Genomic DNA, 23,221 nt, shown 5'->3' on the forward strand with positions numbered 1-23,221 from the left:
GACACTAAGCCACATCCCCAGCCCTATTTTGTATTTTATTTAGAGACAGAGTCTCACTGTCTTAGCTTTGCGCCTTGCCGCTGCTCAGACTGGCTTTGAATTCGTGATCCTCCTGTCTCAGCCTTCCCAGACACTGGCATTACAGGCATACACCACCACAGGCAGCTCATTGTCCTGCTTTCTTTTCTCTATTTTCTTACTAAACAAAGTCAAGAGGGCTTGGGAGTGTACTCAGTAGTAGGAAGAGTATGTGTATGAGGCCTTGGGTTCAATGTCCATTACCACAAAAAAAGAAAATAAAATTAAATAACTAAAATAAAAGAAGGCAAGACATACCCATTCTGTAGCATTTACTAGAGCACTACTAGTGGGCTGAAGGAGGCAGGTACTCCTATAGGGAGCTCCATTAAATCTGAAAAGAAAAGAAACTCTTAAAGTGAGTTTAGCATATGTAAAACTACTGCTGATACAACAAACTTCCCTCTGCCATGACAAACAAGGTTCCTACATACTTACTGGAGACTTATCTCCAGAGGAAACCTCTGAGCCTTAGCCATTCATGCAAATCCTTTAAAATTTTAAGGGGGGACTACATGACTCAAATGTAATCAGTCATAGGAAAAACAGATGTGTTGTTTACATTCAACTATTATTTTAAAAGTAATTCATTTTCTTAAAAGATAAAGACTGGAAAAACTGCAGAATAACAACAACAAAAAAGATGAAATATGTTACCCCAAGTCCCTAAAAGGCACTTCAAATTCCAGTTCCTCCTTTGTTAGAGCCTCTACTTTCTCAATGAAATTTTTAAAGGCTGTTTTCAGTTTGTGCCTCATTTCTCGCTCCATCTGTAGAAGAAAAAATATTAACAACAGCCATCATTTTTTGAGTACCTCTCCTCAAAAAATGAAGTGATTTTTAGTCTTTAATTCTCATAACTATGCTTCTAAAATTTACCTTATTAAAAATCATCAATTATCAGGGTGAATCTACAGCCTAATTCCCAAACCATTGCACTATACCTACTATCTGAGCAGATAATTTGAGTTATTCTCAAGAGCTGTTTATAAAATACAACAATTCCTGTACTCAGATTTTCCTGCTGCTACTCTACAAATTCAACACCAAATTTCACAGACCTGTTCAGCATAGAGGTCATCTCGGTCATGCATATGCTGATGTTTTCCTAAGTCTGTGGTGATCTCTCCCACTTCTGTGTAGAACTGCACATCTGTGTGCCGCTTCTTCCCAAACATGATGGCATTCTGATGGCATAAAGCAGAAAGAACAAGAAAGGAATCAGAAGACTTAGGCCACCTAACATACAGAAGCAATATATGAGAAATAAAATGTAAAAATACCTAGGATGGACATTTCAATAATCAAAACTTAGGCTTTCACAGCATGCATGTAAAATTAACTAAACCAGTTGGGTGTGGTAGTACACGTCTGTAATCTCAACTATCCAGGAGGCTAAGGCAGGAGGACTGCAAGTGTGAGGTTGACCTTGGCAACCTAGTGAGACCCTGTTTCAAAATAAAAGGGCTGGGGATGTAGCTCAGTGGTAGAGTGCTCCTGAGTTCAATCTCCAGTACCACTAAACAAAAACAAAAACTTAATCCCAGTCATAAATAATGGAATTTTGGAATGTAAAAGTACATATTTTAAAAACTACTCCCCTTTATTACAATAGACTTTGGAGAATATGTTGATAACAAATTTTGTGTAAAGCAAAAACCTTTATTTCAGAAACAGGAATTTGGAGGAAGACCTCAAATGCCTATTTTGGATGCATTTGAGCAACATTCCCAGTACCCCTTTAAAATTTTCCTTTTTGAGACAGGGCTGGCTAAATTGCTGAGGTTGGCATTGAACTTGCAACCCTCCCCCCTAGCCTCCCAAATTGTTTGGATTAAAGATGTGTACCAGTGTACCTGGCTAGACATTATGTTTTGGTGGTGATTATGTATCACACAAAAGGGACAAAATATTTGGTGCCTTCTAGATGCTAGGCACTGTGAACTTTATAAACATATTTTCCAAATCTCTTAATGATTTTGTGTTATATAATTTTTTAAAATCATTATTTTATAGGAAAGAAGTGAGAAAAATTAAATATATTACCTAAGAACTCATGATCATAGCTAAGTAAAAGGTGTATACCTTGAGGTGAAAGTGCAAGACAATAATCATTTCTCCATCACAGGGCTGGAACAAAGCATGTTTAATATTGTTATATAGAATATCCACTTTGTCTCCTCGAACAGATGTGAATCGGAAGCCTAGGGAAAATAATGAAGAAGCTGAGTGTCAAACAAGATAATTAGGTTAGATCAAAAGGTTTTGTGTGTGTGTGGCTGGGATTGTGGCTCAGTGGCAGAGTGCTTGCCTAGCATGTGTGAGGCACTGGGTTCTATTCTCAGCACCACATAAAAATGAATAAATAAAATAATGGTATTGTGTTCATCTACAACTTAAAAAAAAAAAAAAGGCGTGTTTTCTGATTATAAGAACATCAGAGGAAGCACCAACAACCATAGTTTTCCATTCCTTCCAGTCATATTGCAATGAAACAATGTAAGTAGACTCCTCCCAACATTTCCTCGTCATACTGTATTATCTGATTTATTATTCCCATAAAGGTGTCCCTGAAGACAAAGCCCAGACCAACAAAAGATTATTTGTACATACCATTGACATGGGCCTCCAGTGAGCCTTGCATCCTCTTTTGGGCAATGTTTGGGCGAATATATAGATCTTTCAGTTTGGGATTACTCCGGTTTAGATTGATCACAAGTGAGTCTTGTTTTACAATGCCCTAAGTAGTAAGAAACTTAATGTGAATCCTGTGTACCTTTACATGTCCCCTAAAATACATGTGTCCTTTAGAACAAAGGTGCGTTAGTCTGTGTTCAGGCTTACCTCCTTTTCTTTCTCTTCTGCTTCTCGAGTCTTGTATCGTTTCTGTACTTCTTTTATAATTCGGAAAGCATTCTGAAGGTTCAAGGCTGGTACTGTCTGTTCTCCAGGTGCCTTCATATTTGAAGCACGGTACGTACTGTAGAAAAGGGGAAACAATTACAGAAGTTTATCTGTCAGGTCAGGTAACTGGCACTCATTACTACCACTGTATTTTATAACTGGATTAATACATATGTGTACATGAATATGTGTGAGTTTATTTTGGAATCAGGGTCTTGTTAAATTGTGCAGGCTGGCCTTCAACTTGTGATCCTTCTTCCTTAGCCTTTCAAGTAACTGGAATTATAGGTGTGTGCTACCACACCTCACTTAATGTCTTTTAAGTGAAAAACATGATAATGCTTAGAAAAGTTTTTTAAAAAAAACCAACCACTAACCAACCAAATAAAAATCTGTCATTCCTTTCTTCTCTTTAAATGTAGAATATTATAAAGAGCTAAATCCATCAGGGTGTGGAAGAGCATACTTATTTTCAAATCTGGCATATTTCCCCCAATTATCCTATTCCAAACCATGAAGAAATAGAATCCAATTGTGATGCACATTTTATTTAAGGAATCTATTACAAAATATATGTAGCAAGTGTAAAATATTCTCATGAAGATTCTAGATTAGCGTCTATCCTCAAAATAGTACAGTCAGCAAGGTAATCCTAAAATGCCACTAAACGACTTCAATATTCGTTATATAGGGGAGGATGCTGCACAGAGAATGAGATGTTTTTGAGATTACCACTCCAGCCAGCAGGGATTTGGGAATGGTACTTTCCTAAGGGACTCACATTTCCTTGACAAAAGTGGCTTCAGGGTTAGGAAAGATGTTGCCTTCATTCCTACCCAGGGCACTGCCTGGGCAATAGAAGTTGATCCGCAAGTAAGTATAATCTCCTTCCACAGACATACTTATATTCTGTTCAAAGAAATAAATGTATTATAAACAACAACCACCACTAGGTTTCTTAGGTAGATTAATGTTACAAAAACACTAAAATTGTTAGTTGTTACTAGCTGAATGTTTTTAAGAGTTTAACTTGAAAATCTAAATCTGAAAAATACTGAGGTTATTTGTTATTTTTTATATGATTGAATGTTTGTTTCCCAAAAGATTTACTGAATTCTCCAAGTATTCTGTGCCATACTACATGCTAAATAATGCCGAAATAAATAAAAATAAATCAACCAAAGATAGGCAAATTATATTTCAAGATTAGTTTAGTTTTCTATAAAGTGACAACTGAAAGGGAAGGAAAATGATAGCAGGAAATCAGGATGAGAAAGAAAAGTTAGTAAACCAGAGGTGTTGAGTATAAAGGAGTAGAGTGCAAGATATGATACAGATTACTTATGGTGAGCAAAACTGTTATTTTAATACCTTGATTGTGGCAATGTGAAAAGGTGTTGCAATGCCAAACACTGGCATTATTACAGTCTCATATTTCTTATCAATATAAATCTTCATTTCCCGAATATGCGCTTCCTTAGGCATCAGAGATGGGTTCTTATAAGATACATTAGATTTGCGAGCTCTGGAGTGGGATTAAAACAACAATAAAAAAACCTGAGAAATTTCTGCATTCACACATAACTCCAAGACGATCTCACTGCTCAATGAAAACTCTTACTTCTGAATCTGCTGCTCTCCCTTTTGTTCAGTCAATCGTCTCTTGGCTTCTTCATTGAGTTGAGCTGCTAATTCTTTTTGGTGTGCTCTTCGCTTCTCTTCTGCAGTCATCTCATTCTAGTGGAGGGAGAATCCAAGTTATCAGAACCTGTGACTCAACTGATAATGTATGAGATCAGCGTTAAACAGTAAACTTACTCGTGTTCTTTCTGTAAGCAGTGCTGCCCGAGAACCTCTACCCAAAAGGTCCTCTGCCTCATCTTTCTCCTCCTCTTCCTCTTCCTCATCTTCATTCTGTGGGAAAAAGTTGTAATAATAATAATAAAAAAAAAACACAAGTTTATTAGTTTTTTGTTAGCCAAACCTTTTTAGCTTCCTCATTGTACTGAAAGTCACTCATTTATATTCTTCCTACCTTTAGAAAAATGCCCACGTTCTTTACTTTCTTCTTCACAGAAGTAAGAACAGTGGCTGGGCCATCCTAGAATAAAAAGGATAAATTAGACTGCTAATTTAAATGAAGCACTTTCTAATAGTATACAGCTGGGCAATACTTTTGAAATTTCTGGATTCTAAAATCCTTGACAATGAATAAATATAGCTTTTATCCTCCTAATCTTTCATGAGAAACTATAATTAGGAGCTGCGCATGGTCACACATGCCTATAATCCCAGTGATTTGGGAGGCTGAGGCAGGAAGATTGCAAGTTGAAAGCTGACCTCAGCAATTTAGCAATACCTGGTCACAAAATAAACAATAAAAAAGGACTGGGGATGTAGCTCAGTGGTGAAGCACCCCTGGGTTCAATCCCTGGTACCAAAACCAAACAACAAAAACCAAAACCAAAACCAAAAAATAAACGAAAATAAAAACAAAAACAAAAACAAAAACAAAATCCCTACAATTTGGGAAGCAATATTGGGGCAATGATTAAGAATACAGGGTTCATTTTAAGCTTGGCTCAGTTACTTTCTATCTCTGGGACACAAGGAAGTTTAAACTTCTCAGTGCCTTCCATTTATATGTATAGGGGGATAATAAGAATGTCTATTTCACAGAGTAATTGTGAAGATTCCATGAGTTAATACATAAAAGTGCTTTGCTTCTCTAATAAGAACAATGAAATATTTACTATTATTATTAAAAATTAATTTAATTAATTTAATTAATTTAAAAAATTAAAAATTAATTCCTCCTAAGTAAAAGAAGTCAGTCACAACAGTCACATACTGTATTGAATGAATTCATATGAAATGTCCAAAATAAGCAAATCTTTAGAGACAGAAAGCAATTAAGTTGTTGCCTAGGTGTGGGAGATACAGGAATGAGGGACTTCAAGTGGGTTCAAGGTTTCTTTCTGAGGTGATAAAAGTTTCTAAAATTAGATTGTGGTGATGGCTGCATAGCTACAAATATACTAAAAAATCATGAAATTTCAAGAAAATATATCTTGCTAGGTATAGGGGAACAGGCCTATAATCCCACTGACTTGAGAGGCCAGGATAAGAAGATCACAAATTTGAAGCCAGTCTCAGGGACTTAGCAAAACCCTAACTCAAAATTAAATAATAAATAAATGGAGGAAGGAAGGAAAGGAGAAGAAGTAAGGGAGGGAGGGAGGGAAGAAGGGAGGGAGAAAGGGAGGAAGGGAGGAAGGAAGGAAGGATGGAAAGGCTGGGGATATAGTTCAGCAGTAAATGCCCTAGGGTTCAATTCCCAGTACCAAAAAGAAGAGAAAGTACATAAATTGGCATGTGAACTGTAGCTTGATGAATTGTCATTTAAAAAAAAAACAAAAGTTGCATTATTAGACTGAATTCCTGATATTATCATTCATTCCCTATTCGTGGGCTAAAATCCTATTCCTAGTTGTACTGTGTCAGGTTATTTCAGGGACCTCTCCCCTTAACTAGCATTTAACAAGAAAATACCCACAGGGTCCAAAATATGCTTCAAAAGTGAGTTCATAAACCAGAAGCTTAAAAGGCAATACAAACCTCATCCACAAGTACTGTGTCACCAATGAACAGGGCATAGGTTTTCTCTTCTGGTTTTTTCCCCTCCTTGTTAGTCAGGTCTGAGAATCCCAAATTGATGCTGAAAACCATCCCTAAAACAGCAAAAGAGAGATTAGTCTGTGGCTGTGAAAGGATGAACAGAAGTTAAGATTTATACAGAAAGGGAGATGAAGGTAAAAGAATTACTCAAAAATGTACTTTCCTATTGCAAGATATAAAACTTACCTTTTTTTAGTTTGTACTGATTTTTACTATTGATTACTAGAGAGCCTTCACGGAATTCAATTCCCATACCAAATCTGAAAAGAAACAAAGAGAAATACATCAGCAATAGGCTAAAAGACTTGTAACATGAATCAATTATAATATACTGATTTCAATTTTCAAAATAATGCAGGTAAGTTTATTTCGGCTGATTAGTAAGTGAAGGGAGAAGATTCCAAGATAGTCTTTAGACTTTAAATAATTCCATGTTGAAAATAATCTTTAAGTATCTCATGTAGTATTTATCATATAAAGCTTTCTTTAGCTTATAAGGTTTAAGTTTTAATTTATGATGAAATAGTTTTCCTATATACAGTTTAGCAGAGACTCTTATGGGGTACTTTACCTAAATAGTCAATTAAGAGGTGTAGTTTTTAGTGGAACACTGATAATCACAGATTCTTAAGACTTGGTATCACCAGACAAGTCCAGAAAGACACCATACACCCGAGACTAGTTTTCATCTAATGATTACCCAGAGCTGTTTCCCAAAGTATCCTTTGCTCTTTAATACATTATTAGGTTTAAATGTTCATTGGTCAAATACACTTGCAAACGCTACATTAAGTAAAAATCAAAGTAAATAAATAAAACATTAGGGCATTTCAGAATATTCAATATGTAAATGGGAGTTAATTTAATACTGGAATATTGGCTAGAACACTACAATTGTCTACAAAAATACCTACACCTGGGAGGAGAACTTAAATTTTTCTTATTTCTCGGACATTACCGTGTGCTTGGCATACAGTTAAGTATTGTCTATAAATATTGATGAAATTGACAAACTCATCTTAGACTAGAGACTGACTACTGCTGGGTCATGAAAACTTGCTCAAAGAGACAATACACATTATGGCATACCCTAAATTTTTGGTGATTTTGTTCAGCAGCTCTGGCTTCTGCTTTTTAACCACGTCCATGACAGCATTATACACATCACAAATCTTTACACCTAATAACAAGACAAAAGGAAGACATTAAAGTATCTTTCAGAGGGAAAAACCCCCAAACATTTTTTCACCTATTAAGTCCCCTAAAAAGCAATGTTTCTCAAAGTGTGAACTAAGGAATGCACAGTGTCAGGGATGACTAGGACTAGAAATTGGGTTTTTTGTTTGTTTGGTTTTTTTTGATACTTGATATTGAACGCAGGGTGCTTAACCGCTAAGCTACATTCCCAGTCACTATTTTTTAATTTTGAAACAGGGTATTAATAAGTTGCATAGGACCTCACTAAATTGCTGAGTCTGGCCTCAGATTTGCAATCTTCCTGTGTCAGTCTTCTGAGTCACTGGGATTACAGGTGTGAGCCACTGTTCCAAGTATAAATTTGCATTCTTACAGAAAGTACACCCAGTCATTCTTTATTAGACTATTTGAGAATCATCTATCCAAGGAGACTGGAACATCAGTTGTCTCAGGGACATATTTGAGAGCTGCCAAAGTCTTACATTAAAAACTTACTACACATTTTGAAGAACAGACCATGACAGTGGGCCCATTTCATTTATTGCTAATTGTGCAAGTTAGTATTAGAAGAACTCCAGTCTTTGAATAGATATATCAAGCCAGAGTATACCAAACATGGTGGCCTCAAAGGATCTTTATTCTCATTAAAGTATTTATGACTATGATTAAACAGGATTAAGACCAATTTAGAGAGATCATGGAGGAATGGTAGGCTTACAAAATGGTTTAAAGTGGGTAAGCATGAAGCTACATTTAACCAACTGGAAGTGCAGAAACCAAGGAAAAAGGGAAGTCAATTAATTTTGCTTTCTTCTGTGGAAGTAACTTGCTTAGCAGTGTTGTTAGTTATTCTGTTCTTTGTATCCTTGGTATTCATTCAATGTAGGATTAACATTATACATTCTATCAGCAGAGACAGCTAGTTTTCAGACTTTTTTAAATTAAAGAGTAACAGGCCAAAGTGTGTTATGAAGATTTGGATAGAGGTCTAGCAAATCAGATTTCTGTCAGCATCAGTGTAAGCCACAATAATCACTCACATCTGAAGAAGTAATCCAAGAGTTAAATACTCAGATAATTCAAGGTCAAGGTCAGTAAAATCTTACTGTATTTTTAGTGTGAGAGCCTCAGGGGTTTTATGTCTTTTTACAGGTGGTACTGGAGAATGAACCCAGACGCTTATGCATGGTAGGCAAGCACTCTACCATTGAGCTTTTAAAATTTTAAGATAGCTTCTTGCTAGGTTGCACAGGTTGGCCTTGAATTTGCAGTTCTCTCACCTCAGCCTATAGAGTAGCTGGGATTATAGGCAGGCACCACTACACAGGGCTACTAGTGGCTTTTTTGCCATGTAATTTTAAATCATCTTTCCTATGGCAACTCACCATGTCTTAATTCCTTTAGCAGCTCCTCTTGAAGTTGGAGCAAAAAGTTGTAATTTTCTTGAACTTCCTGAGAAGGGTCAACCATCAAAGTGCGAACAAGGTTGGAGCAGTAGGACTTGAAGCGAATACCCATGGCACAAGTGATGGCCCCAAAATGCATATGATTCTTATCACTAGAGACCAAAGAAAAAAAGCATTTAATTACCAAAAGCAGCAAAGTCCTGTATCACCCGCACAAAATTCTAAAAGTCATTACTTTCTATACCTCAAAGTTGTAGTTCAATATACTTAAAACTTTTTTGTTTCCTTGTTTTTAATAATCACACTTAAAGGCAATAGAGTAAAAATTAGCAAGAAAATTTTTATTATAAAAATTCAAGGAGAAGGTGAGTACTGTATTCAAAGATGAAAAGGATATACTGAATTGTATCCACTTTGATTTAATAACAATATGGTTATGAGGAGTCATTTATCTACAAGACCCCTATGAATTGTGGGTTACAGTCTCTTCAGACTCGCCAGAGGAACACCTTTTTTTATTTTCACAGGCATGTACCACCATCTAAAGGTGGAGAAACACTTTCTTTAAAGTGTTCTTAAAATAAGGAGAGGAATTACTTTATGGTATAACTAATACCATTTAAAAATTTTCAGCATATTCTGCATTTTAAATAATTTAGAAAAGTGCTTAAGAATTATGTGAAATAAAATAAACGTACAGAAGGAGACTATTGGTTATTCAATCTCCTACTTCTCTGAATTTTTTAAATGTGTCAAAGTAAAAGTAGGCTAAAAGTCAAAATGCTCTGTTTGTTGTTACATTAGAAAGTTCTCATATTTACCTCACCACACTGAATTTGAGATTATAGTTGCCACCACTCTGAATGATAGGAGGGTAACACATTTCCACAGTGGAAGGGTCTGCCCCAGCTAGGTATTTTTTCTCTTCAATAGCCTTTTCCACAGACTCGGCCAGTTTGCTATGTCGAACTTTCTGTAAGGGTACCCAGAAATAAAGTAATTACAGTGTGGTAAATAGTGATGTGGAGTGCTAGGACGCTATCGTTTCAAGACATCATATATCCTGATACAATTTATGGTTTACACATCAGACAATATATTGGTATACATAGAACAATATGTGGAATTCACAGCTGCTCTGAGGATATGTATATAAAATAATGGGTAACCTTATTAAACCATAATGCAGGTTTAATTATCTTGAAAGACAGATGGCAAAATTATTACCAACTTAGTGTTAAGCCCCCCCCCCCCCGTGCTGGGGATCAAACCCAGGGCTTTTGCTTACACTCTACTGACTGAGCTATCTTCCCAGCCCAGTGTTAAGGTCTTAATTTCAAAGGCAGCTGAATATGCATCCAAAAACTTGCAGAGTAGAGAAATAGTACTATTTCCTTAAAACACTATAAAGCTCTTCCTCTCTTTATTTACCTCATCTGCATCAACTATTTCCATGACTCTTTCTTTGAAGAATTTGTTGAAGACTTCAGAAGTAATGCTGGCTGCTTTCTTCATTAGGTTGAGCTCCCCATCCTCCTTTACCGCAATGGTATATGCCACAACTGCGCTGATATCAATCTATAGTCAAAGTGATAGTAAACATGCAAATACAGAATTGCTGAAGAAATGTATTTCTCCTATTTTGAACATTTTCAGTTACTCTACTTGGTTACTTAGCTATTTTTTAGTTTTTAGTAGCTTAGGGTCTTGCTACTTAGCAATCTTGAGGCTGAGGCTGGCCTCAAACTTGCAATTCTCTTGCCTCAGCTTTCTGAGTCGCTGGGATTATAGGTGTGCACCACCATGCTTGGCTACTTAGCAATCTCCTTCAAAAGTTTGCAGAAAGTTCAAATAGTCTCTCTTCTTGAATGGATTAAACATTTAAAATAGCTCTGTGCCAGGTCATTGTGTGTTCTAAGAGGCATTAGGTTAATGTACCTCTTAAAATGTAAATTCACCTCTCTACAGGTTTTTGTCAAGTCTGAAGAAGGAAAATAAGCAGGAAGGGAGGGGAAAAAAGAACATAAATCTGTTTCTTGGTCAGAAGATTTTTCTCAGTTTCCAACACAGAAGTGGCTGGACAACCTCTTGAATACCCCATTTTCTGACTGAAAGGTGTAATTAATATACTGTTCAGTCAAAGGGGATGAAAGACAGAAATGCAAATGAATATACAGTTTTCCCAAAACAAATGTCCTGCTCTATCTTGTACGGAAGTCCAATATTCTTCTGTCTTCTCAACTTTGAATTTGTTGCTTCCCAGTATTAGTCTTACTTTGTCAAAGCCCTCTTTGTTGAGGCAGTCATTCCAGCTCTTCATGAACTCTCCAGGGAATTTGTCTTTGCTGAACACACCAATTTTCTTGCCATTTTTGCTTTCTTTAATGGCTTCAATCATTTTATCAAAGCTGCTCTTATTACTTTCATTCTATCAGTGCCACAGGGAAGAAAAAGGGCTTGTTAGTTTCAGAATTAGACATTTATGTTATAACTAGTAATAAGCAGAAAGAAATATTCTAAACCATGGAAGGAATAAATTCTCCCCTGATCTCCACCTACTTCTTTTTTTTTTTTAATACTTTTTTAGTTGTCAATGTTCCTTCATTTTATTAATTTATATGTGGCGCTGAGAATCAAATCTAGTCCATCACACATGCTAGGCAAGCATTCTACCACTGAGCTACAACCCCAGCCCCTCCACCTACTTTTTTTTTTTTTTTTTTTTTTGTGGTGCTGGGGATTTGAACCCAGGGTCTTGTGCTTGCGAGGCAAACACTCTGTCAACTGAGCTATATCCCCAGCCCCCTCCACCTACTTTTTAAGGGCAGATTATAACACACCAAAGGTTAACACAAAATTTCTTTGGGTATTTTTACATACTTAAACACATAGACAAAAGTCTGAAGGAAAATTCTTATGTTAGGTGAGTAGTGTGACAACAACAAAAACAACAACAAAAAAATCACATTTGATAAAAACTGGAAAGGAGGTTTATCTAAGTTACCTTAAGGATATTTAAGGATATTTGCTTTCTTAAGGTACACAAATGGAAACAGTGTACTGGAGAACAATAAAGTTAATGTTCACCAGAATTCCACAGTCCATTTGTTTTACTGCAGAACTTATGGGTTACTAAACTCTTTTCTTCCTAACCAACAATGAAGATATGACAAAACTTCAAAATTACCATAGCCAGGTATAACTTTCCCCTTGAATTCTTTTGGATTCCTACAAGGCATTTCCGTTCATCACTTCTAAAAACTTTTACACATTTATGACACATTATTTATTAGTTCTGACCTTTTCTCGTATTAGCAGTGTTATGGCAGGGGCTCCATTTGCATTCTCGTTGCCCTTAGTGTTGGCAATCTGTTTCAAGAATTCCACTTTTTTCTTGCTGGCCATAAAGATGATTTTGTCCTCACAGAAGACCATGATTGTATCAGTAAGTTCATAACCAAAGAGCCAAGTCTATTGGAGAAGATAATAGTAACAACAGTACTTAAAGATATATGCTTGAAATATTCTATACTAAAAACCATCAAATCATTTGGACAGTTTTTACTTTTACTCTTTTTTGGTGCTGGGGATTGAACCTAGTGCCTCTTGAATGCTAAGCATGTTTTACCACTGAGCTACACACCCTAACCCAGGAATTTAATTTTTAATGTGGCTAAAATATTGAACAGTGCAGTAGATGATTCAGTGACAATGAGAGCTGAAAAGTGCTATAAACCTCTCACCTGTAAGGCAGTTGATTTGGCATAAACAATTTCTTCATCAACACCCACTGATACAACAATGGCATCAACGTTGGCATACTCATCTTCTCCTTTCTTAAAAAAAAAAAAAAAAAAAAAAAAGTTACTTTGTTACTATCTTTTCAAACCTTGCAAATAATACAGATTGAGTATCTATTTCAGGTATAATTTTTTTCCTAAAAGAAATTCCAAATTTCAGGTACATGCCTGCTTAATAACCTCATAGCTCTTACTTACATTCTACTTGTTAAACACCTTGATAGAAATCACATATAATAAAATTCACCCATTTAAAGTATATAATGTTTAATATATTCAATTATATAATCATCACTATAATCTAATTTTAGAAATTTTCATCTTCCCCAAAAGTAACATTGTGTCATTAGCAATCATTCTTTATCTTCTTCTGCTTCCTCTCCAGACTTAGGCAACCACTAACCTACTTTGTCTCTATGGATTTGTCTATTTTGGACATTTCATGTAAATGGAATTGAATAATATGTGCCTTTGTGTCTGGCTTCTTTCACTTAATATGTTTTCAAGGTTCTTCTGTGTTGTAGCATATACAAATAGTTCACTTCTTTTTAGAACCTAATTTCATTATGAGGATATACATCTGATTTATCCAATCACCAGATGCTAGAAATTTGGGCTGTTTCCAATTTTGGGTCATTCTGAACAATTCTGCCATGAACATCTGTGCACCTTTCTCCCTGCCCTGTCCTAGCATTAAGGACTAAATCCAGGGGCACTCTACTAACTGAGCTAAATTGTTGAGGCTAGCCTTGTACTTTTGTTCTTCCCACCTTGTGTAAAAGCTTTTTTATACTATACTATACTATACTATACTATACTATACTATAGTAGGAGAGGAAATGCTGGGTCTTATGTCTAAATTTTTTGAAGAACTACCAATTATTTTCCAGTGACAGCTCCATTTTGTTTCCTAACAAGAATATATGAGATTCCAATTTTTCCATGAGCCAACACTTGTTATCTTTTTTTATTACAGCCACCCAATGGGTAGAAATCAGTACCATTTCAAGAGACGGTTGATATGATGGTTGATAATTTGTATATCTCTTTGGAGAAATGCCCATTCAGATCATTTGTTCAATCTGTAACTGTTTTTTTACTGAGTTGCAAGTTCTTATATATTCTAGATAAAAATCCTCTAACATATTATTTTCAAGTATTATTTCTTATTTTGTAGGCTGTCTACTCATTTTCTTGAAGGAACAATCTGAAGCACAAACGTTTCTAATTTTGAAAAAATTCAATTTTTCTGTTTTCTTGTGCCTTTAGTGTTTTCTCAAATCCAAAAGCCATAAGGATTTACTTATACTCCTACAGGAGTTCTAGAGACCAGCTTTAATTCTTTCATTAAGATGTTATTCATAACACTGAACTATAATCCTAGCCCCTGAATTTATTTTTGTGTATGTTATGAGGAACAGTTCAACTTCATTTTTTTCCCATGGAAATAGTTGTTCCAATATGAATTGTCAGAAAATACCTTTTTCTTCACCAAACTGTTGCAACACTCCTGTCAAAAATCAAATTACCATAAACATGAAGGTTTATTTCCAGATTTTCAATTCTATTTAATCGAGCTACATGTGTATCTGTATGCCAGTGCCACACTCTTGATTACCACAGCTTTGTAATAGGTTTTGAAATTGAGACACATAAATCCTCCTCCCATTTGCTACTCTTGAAAAGCTCTATAATACCAAAAGACATAATTCTTGTTTCCCCAATGAAGCAAAAAACAAAATAAAACCAAAAACCAAAACCAAAATCACCTATGTAAGATTCTTCCATATTTTAAGTCTTCTGGTTACCGATAATAATAAACTGATGGTTCTGTTCTCTACAAATTAAATTTTACAACAAAAGAAATGAACTATATGTAGTCCACTGTTCATTTCCACTCAGAAATGTTCTTTACCTTTAGAATGGGAACAACTTTCACCATTAGACCCTATGGTCAGCATTTGTTATTGTTTTTGCCTAACTGGGGTAAGATAGTATTTCATTATAGTTTTGATTTTCCCTGATGGCTAGGAGAATTACTGGCAAAAAAAAAAAAAAAAAAAAAAAAAAAAAAAAAAAAAAGTTCTGAAAATATAATCTAACTGAAATATACATATTAATATAAACAAAAGCAGGTAAAATTATTCTTTTTCTACCATCTGCATTTTTTTCAGCTAACAAAGGAGAATACTTTTTATTAGAATTCTAAAGATAAAACTGGATTTCTTTGGAAGGTTTCTGATTTGTAATTATAAAGAGAGTTAGGTCACTTGATTATCTTTTCAGGTAGGACATTAAATACTGATGACTTATTAAATTTACTGAAAATTTTTAGTTCAATGAATATAAGCAATAAGTGTCAAGTTGTTGATTTGTCTTTTGTATTTAGGTAAATAGTATGCCTGGGTAAGGGCTTATTCTGAAGCCATCTCCTGGGTTTTAATTTTTGACTCTAGTACCTACTGTCACTTAACCTTTCTGCACTCTAGTTTCCTTGATCTTCATGCATTGCTGTGAGAAATATACGAGTAAATCTGTACTGGGCTGGGGTTGTGGCTCAGTGGTAGAGCACTCGCTTAGCATGTGTGAGGCACTGGGTTTGATTCTCAGCATCACATAAAAAAATGAATAAAGATACTGTGTTCATCTATAGCTAAAAATATTAAACAAAAAATTTTTGTATAAAGTGCTCAGAATGGCAATTACTGCAAAGGAACAAACTACTATGTATTTGCCATTATTATTATTATTTTAAACTATTTTTGTTTAGTTGTAGGTGGACATAATACCTTTATTTTATTTTTATGTAGTGCTGAGTTCGAATCCAGGACCTCATGCATGCTAAGCAAGCACTCTACCACTGAGCCACAACACCAGCCCTGTCATTATTATTAAAGACTAAAATGGCTACTTACAAAAATTTACTGTATATCATACTACTGTAACTAATATTACACCACTAATACACAATCAGGATAGAACACAAAGAGTACAACAGGCTTTCAAAAAGTGTACAATTAAAAAATGATTTTAGGTGGTACCCAAATGTGGCTTCAAATATTCAATCACAGCAAAAGTTACGTCCTTTTAATCTAAAGAATATATCTGCTTGGTGCTAGTCCTTAATATCTGCTATGATTTATGATTTAATAACAGTTGTGCTTACATTGCCTTTATTTTTTAATAGCTACTTTTTGACAAGTGACACAATTTTCCATTTGTAGTGATATAAAGTATAATTTTAAAATGTATTTAGGTTTAAAGACCTCAATAGTTTTTTTTTTTTTTTTTTTCTTTTTGGAAGATGAAAAGAGAATGGAGAGTGGTAAACTGACTAAGGAGAGTTGGAGTTATAATATCCTAAGTACCAATAAGCACTATTAGTGGGGTGTGGCAGCACACACCTGTAATCCCAGCAGCTAGGGAGGCTGAAACAGGAGGATCTCAAGTTTAAAGCCAGCCTTAGCAACTTAGCAAGGCTCTAAACAACTCAGTGAAACCCTGTCTCTAAATAAAATATTTAAAAAAAGAGCCGGGAATGTGGCTCAATTGTTCAGAGTCCCTGGGTTCAATTCCTGGTACGTTCATACGTACATACGTACGTATGTACACACACACACACACACACACACACACACACACACACACAGGTAGCTAAGCCTCATTTTGATTTTCTAGCTGTCCAATACATAGGAGAGAAAGAAAACAAACCTAAAGGAAACATGTTTACTTGGGGAAGATTCTTCATTAACATTACATTGTAGAAGTGCACTTCTTTCTCACGCTCTCTTTTCTTTTTAGGTACCAGGGTTTGAATGCAGGGCACTTAACAACTCCAGCCCTTTTTATTTTTTATTTTGACAAAAGGTCACACTAAGTTGCTTAGGGTTTTGCTAAGTTACTGAGGTTGGCCTTGAATTTGTGATCCTCCTGCATCAGCCTCTCAAATGACTGGGAATATAGGCATGCACCACCACACCAGGCCCTTCAATGACCCCCAACCCCTAGAAATTCCTATTCAGTAATTTTAGACCTCTTGGGTTAAATCTGTGGTTTATCTTTTTAAAAAAAAATATTTTGATAGTTGTTGATGAAACTTTATTTGTATGCAGTGCCAAGAAGCGAACCCAGTGCTTCACACATGCTAGGCAAGCGTCCTACCATTGAGCCACAATCCCAGTCCCTGGGGTTTAGTCTTATATTTTATTTTGTTACTTTGTCTTCTATCAGGAACTGTTTATTTTCTCATCTTTTATTGAATTTTTAAATTTCATTTGTTATTTTTAATTTCTAGTTTTTATCCTCAGTTCTCATATCATGGATATACTATAGCTTTCAGTATTTTGTAATTACTTTTTTTGTAAATGGAGGGGAGAAAATGAACAAGGATTACAAGATTCTACCACTGAAGGACGTGAGTTTAGATTGCAAAAGTCTTGCAGTTCTCAAGTTAAAAAAACAAAACAAGAACAAAAAAAAGACATGCCAAGACACACACTGTGAAATTTCACACACACACACAAATGAAGTATGGTATAAAATCACATCGGCCATCTCAACATACTGAAAGCTTGGAAGTGACAAACTGTGGCTTCAAAATTCTGATATTATTATTTGGTACGGGGGACTAAACCCAGGGGTGCTAAATCATTGAGCCACATCCTCATCCCTTTTTATTTTGGAATTGGGTCTCTGTTAGTTGCTCAGAACTCCACTAAGTTGCTGAGGTTGGCTTTGAACTCGCAATACTCCTGCCTCAACCTCCCAAGCCATTGGGACTGCAGGTGTGTGCTCCCACACTCAGCAAAATTCTGAGATTATTTTAAACCCAGAATTTTATATTTATTGAGTTATATATTTTTAAACAAAAATGATGGAGGCTATAGTTTAAATCTTGAATGTTCCCCAAAAGCCCATATATTGTAGGTTTGAACTCCAGCCTGTGGAATTACTGTGAAGTGGTGGGAATATTAGGAAGTAGGGTATAGTGTAAGGAAGTCATGTCATTGGGAACATGTTCTTGAAGAGAATTATCGGAACCCAGCCCCTTCCCCACTCTTTTTGCTTCTTGGGTACCACAAGATGAGCAGCCTCTTCTGCCATGCACTCCTGCCATGATATATATTGCCTCATCACAGGACCAAAGGCAAAGGGGTCAACTGCCCATTGACTGGGACCTGTGAAACTGTGAACCAAAAAATAAACCTTTTCTACACTCATACATTGCTGGTGGGACTGCGGATTGGTGCAACCACTATGGAGAGCAGTATAGAGATTTCTCAGAAAACTTGGAATGGAACCACCATTTGACCCAGTTATCCCACTCCTTGGTTTATACCCAAAGGACATAAAATCAAAATCAGCATACTACAGTGATGCGGTCACATCAATGTTTATAGCAGCTCAATTCACAAGAGCTAAACTATGGAACCAACCTAGAATCCCTTCAACAGATGAATGGATAAAGAAAATGTGGTATATATACACAATGGAATATTACTTGGTCTTAAAAAAAAGAATGAAATTATGGCACTTGCAGGTAAATGGATGGAACTAAAGAATATCATGCTAAGTGAAATAAACCAATCCCAAAAAATCAAAGGCTGAATGTTTTCTTTGATAAGTGGATGCTGATCCACAGTGGTGGGGGGCGGGAGAGGGAAGAATGAACTTTGGATTGTGCAGAGAGGAGTGAGGGGAGGAGTGAGGCAGTGGGGATGGGAAGGATGGTAGAATGAGACAGACATTATTACCCTATATGCATGTATGATTACACTACTGGTGTGACTCTGCATCATGTATAGTCAGAGGAATGAGAAGTTATGCTCCATTGTGTACGATGTGTAAAAATGCATTCTACTGTCATGTATAACAGTAAGAACAATAAGAATAACAGTAAGAACCAGTAAGAATAACAGTAAGAACCAATAAGAATAAAAAAAGAAATTAAAAAAAAAACTTTTTCTCTTTATGAGTTGTTAATCTCAAGTATTTTATTGCTGTGATTAAAAGCTCATACTGCATAATAACACTTTTTTTTTTTTTTTTTTTGTGGTGCTGGGGATCGAACCCAGGGCCTTGTGCTCGTGAGGCGAGCACTCTACCAACTGAGCTATCTCCCCAGCCCCATAATAACACTTTTTATTTTTGAAGACACAAAAAGGTTCAAGAAATTTGTATTCTATTCATCCTTTATTTTTTGCAGTACTAGGGATTAAATCCAGGGCTTTGAGCATGCTAGGCAAGCACTCTAGCACCGAGCCACATCCCCAACTCTATGCATTCTTTCTTAAAAAGATCTTAGAGGAAATGCTTTAATAAAACAAAGATAAAACCCAATCTGGGGTTCTAAGACACAGGGGATCCAACAATAGAAAGGCCTAAGGTTCAAAAGGCCTGGAGAGTAATCCACACAGAGAAAGCAAGACAATAGAAGGACTTTAAAAAAATTAAGGGTAAGGAGTTTTTTTGTTTGTTTGCTTGTTTTTTAAAGGAGAAAAACGGAGGCAATCTTTAATCCAAGAAAAATTAATATGTGGAAAAGGGGATTGCTTATTGAAGGTAAGAACCTGGGTTTCATCCCCAACATGGGAAAGGAAAAAACCAAACCAAACCAAACCAAATCAAACACCCTGTAGAAAAAAGGAAAGGTATTCATTAATCCATTACTTCACCCAACGGTGAAAGTATTTACATGCAAACAATAATATAAATATGGACAACTGATTTTACTAAAATTGAGGAAGAAAAATTAAGGAGGATACAGGGGTTGGGGTTGTGGCTCAGTGGTACAGAACTTGCTAGCATGTGTGAGGCCCTGGGTTCAATTCTCAGCACCACATATAAATAAATTAATGTCCATTCAAAACTGAAAAAGAATGGATATATGACAAAGCAAGTACAATAAAATGTTAATTGTATCACCTAGGTGGTGGGTATATGGGTTCACTATAAAATTCAGTTTTCCTGTTGGAAACTTTTTCATAACAATGTGTTACAAAAAAGTTTTAAAAGTATCAGGAGGTAGAGACTTAGATGAGTGATAGTATAAAAAAATTAAGTTGAATCCTAATTTACCCTAGAGTTAATATCCACAATTCAGAAATCAAGAAATAGCATTATACAGATATTATTTAGCTTTTTCTTTTTTTTTTCTTTTTCTTTTGCAGTGCTGGGGCCAGGGCCTTGTGCTTGAGAGGCAAACACTCTACCAACTGAGCTATATCTCCAGCCCTACAGATATTATTTAGAAATATGAAAGAAACAGAAAAACTCAGTGGTTGCCTCTGACTTGTTTTAAAGTTTTCTTAGAACTATATTTTTAAAAATTCTATGTGCATGTACTAAGTGAAAAACAATTTTTCAAGTGAGAGTTTAAGAAAATATTATAACAGTTGGTAAGGATTCTAAAATTGTAAAGATGGAATCTGAATATTAAAAGTAAAGGAAATACTGCAGTAGAGGAACAGGTATCTTCCTTTGAACCAAGTGGACACTGCCATACAAACATTACCCTAGCTATCTATCCAAACAATTTATCATTCAAACTGGGAAAATTGTGAAAGGGTATGCCAATAATAATTACATAGAGACAACAGATGAACAGTTCTGGGAAAGGCAGGACATACGGTCTCTATAAGTAAAGCCTGGACAGGAATCTCTTTTTAAACCAACAAACAGATAAATGAAAACTTAGGAATCAGTCACTACCATTTACTGAGTGATCACTATATGTCAGGCACTACAGTTAATAACAGTCACAAGAATAATATAAAATGTAGACAACTAGACTATTAAAGTTGAGTAAGCCACAACAACAAAAATTAACCTATCTGGGCATTTACTTCCATCTAACTCTCTTTTTCATTCAAAGACCATAGCATTATTTAAATGTTTCTCTATCTTGCTCCAAAAACATAAGAACCATAAATAGCTGAGATGAAGCTGGGTACAGTGGTGCACACCTATAGCCCCAGATGCTCAGAAGACTGAGTCAGGTGGATTGCTTGAGCCCAGGGGCTTTGAGGACAGCCTGGGCCCGGGTAACATAATTAGACCCCCACGTTGAAAAACAAAATAAAACTAAGATGGAGGAGAGTAATCCACTGCTTTGCTGAAAGTAATATGAGAATAGTTTATATTTCAAAAAACCTTCCAGGACTGGGGTTGTGGTTCAGTGGTAGAGTGCTTGCCTAGGATGTGTGAGGCACTGGGTTTGATTCTCAGTACCACATATAAACAATAAATGTCTATTGATAACTAAACAAACAAACAAACAAACAAACAAACAAACCTTCCTAAGCCACAGAGTACAGCTGCCTGGTCTTACATAACAACCCAGAACAAGAAACCAAGTCATCATATAAATCAAAAGAGCCAGAAAGCAGCAGTCAACAAGAAGGTCTCAAGTCAATGATGAGGAGCACACCTATAATCCCAGTAGCTTGAGAGGTTGAGGCAGAAGGACTGCAAGTTCAAGGCCAGCCTCAGCAACTTGGCAAGGGCCTAAGCAACTCAGCGAGAACCTGTCTTAAGATAAAAACTGGATGAGGATGTGGTTCATTGCTTAAGCACTCCTGAGTTCAATTCCCAGTACCCCAAATAAATAAATAAATAAGTTTATTAGTTTTTTATTAGTTTATTAGTTTTCTTCACTGGTGCAAACATCCTTTCTGGGGTTGCAGTCATTCACCCTACAATTCTGTCAGCTGGCAAAGAACTGCATGAGTGAATGCATTGAATCAGTATTTCTTTTGCCAACAGCTGTTATTCTAACACTTTGTTGACTCCTTTAAGATAAAAGGCAGATGGAAGCCAGGTGAGGTGGTATATGCCTGTAATCACAGCCACTCTTGAGGTTGAGGCAGGAGGATCCCCAGTTCAAAGCCAGCCCAAGCAAAAGTGAGGTGCTAAGCAACTTAGCGAGACCCTGTCTCTAAATAAAATACAAAAATAGGGCTGGGGATGTGGCACAGTGGTGGAGTGCCCCTGAGTTTAATCCCTGGTACCCCCTCACCTCCACAAAAAATAAATAAATAAATAGATAAATAAATAAATAAAAGCAGAGGAGTGTAGTCAAGGATCCTTCACAGCAGGATGTCCTAGTCAGTAGATCTCAAATAATTAAGATATATCTGAACATTAACACTCACGCCCTCAAAGCAGTTGGAACCCCAGAATGATTAACCTCTTTTGTTCCCCCCAACCCACTGAACAGTACAAAAACATATTACATGATTTAAAATAGTCATAATCATGAACAGGTTGAACATCCCTGATTAAGGACCCAGAAAGAAAAGGACAGAGCAGAGAAATCCACAGCCCACTTTCATAATTCACCACAACCATCTGGGATTTTTTTATGATGGTACTGGGGACTGAACCTAGGGGTCCTCTACAAGTAGGCTACATCCCCAGCCCTTTTTATTTTTTTGGTACCAGGGATTGAACCCAGGGGCACTGAACCACCTCCCCACCCCTTTAAAAAAATATTTTATTTAGAGACAGGGTCTCAATGAGTTGCTTAGGGCCTTGCTAAGTTGCTGAGGTTGGCTGTGAACTCGCAATCCTCCTGCCTCAGCTTACCGAGCCACTGGGATTACAGGCGAGCACCACCGTGTCCCGTCCTAGCCCTTTTTATTTTGAAACAGGGTCTCGCTAAGTTGCTCAGTTGGCCTCAAACTTGAGATCCTCCTGTCTTAGCTTACCAATTAGCTGGCGATACAGGAGTACGCCACTCTGCCTGGCTCCACTGGGATTTTTTTTTAAAGCAGAATCAGACTGCTGCTGAGAATGGACCAGACTCAAATGTCCGAGAAGAATCAAAATATTAGCAAATTCTAGTCACAATGGAGGGCTCCTGTTTAATTTTCTTTTGGGAGTGGTGATCTAACCCAGGGTCTCTGCCAGTAGGCAAGCACACTCTACCACTGAACTATACCCCCAGTTCCCTGTTGTTTGATTTCTAACTGAATGACACGACAGACTCTAACATGACACTATATCCAACCCTCCACGTATGAGCGTCTTATCTGTGAAATCAATCTACCATGGATTAAAAATATTTTGCAGGTGGGGGAAAAGATGACAGATACATGTATTTTGGACATGCAAACTCTTTTTTCCTTAGCAATATTCCCTAACAGTGAGACAACCATT

At 36.3% G+C, this 23,221-nt stretch overlaps 1 protein-coding gene across 1 annotated transcript in view; it reads right to left on the bottom strand.

The window, feature by feature from the left end:
• Positions 1-23,221, bottom strand: part of Supt16h (SPT16 homolog, facilitates chromatin remodeling subunit) — a 33,485-nt gene that overhangs the window by 8,258 nt on the left and 2,006 nt on the right. The window contains exons 2-21 of the mRNA XM_047541389.1: positions 13,007-13,099; positions 12,564-12,734; positions 11,539-11,691; positions 10,695-10,841; positions 10,085-10,236; positions 9,243-9,415; positions 7,750-7,840; positions 6,847-6,920; positions 6,601-6,713; positions 5,018-5,083; positions 4,801-4,896; positions 4,604-4,719; positions 4,354-4,507; positions 3,764-3,891; positions 2,923-3,058; positions 2,692-2,818; positions 2,164-2,282; positions 1,140-1,265; positions 736-848; positions 337-412 (exon numbers count right to left, since the gene is read on the bottom strand). Coding sequence (XP_047397345.1) covers positions 337-412; positions 736-848; positions 1,140-1,265; positions 2,164-2,282; positions 2,692-2,818; positions 2,923-3,058; positions 3,764-3,891; positions 4,354-4,507; positions 4,604-4,719; positions 4,801-4,896; positions 5,018-5,083; positions 6,601-6,713; positions 6,847-6,920; positions 7,750-7,840; positions 9,243-9,415; positions 10,085-10,236; positions 10,695-10,841; positions 11,539-11,691; positions 12,564-12,734; positions 13,007-13,099 — 2,424 coding nt within the window. The remainder of the gene's footprint in view (positions 1-336; positions 413-735; positions 849-1,139; positions 1,266-2,163; positions 2,283-2,691; positions 2,819-2,922; positions 3,059-3,763; positions 3,892-4,353; positions 4,508-4,603; positions 4,720-4,800; positions 4,897-5,017; positions 5,084-6,600; positions 6,714-6,846; positions 6,921-7,749; positions 7,841-9,242; positions 9,416-10,084; positions 10,237-10,694; positions 10,842-11,538; positions 11,692-12,563; positions 12,735-13,006; positions 13,100-23,221) is intronic.

The sequence above is a fragment of the Sciurus carolinensis genome, chromosome 2 (genome assembly GCF_902686445.1).
Source record: "Sciurus carolinensis chromosome 2, mSciCar1.2, whole genome shotgun sequence".
Taxonomy (NCBI): domain Eukaryota; kingdom Metazoa; phylum Chordata; class Mammalia; order Rodentia; family Sciuridae; genus Sciurus; species Sciurus carolinensis.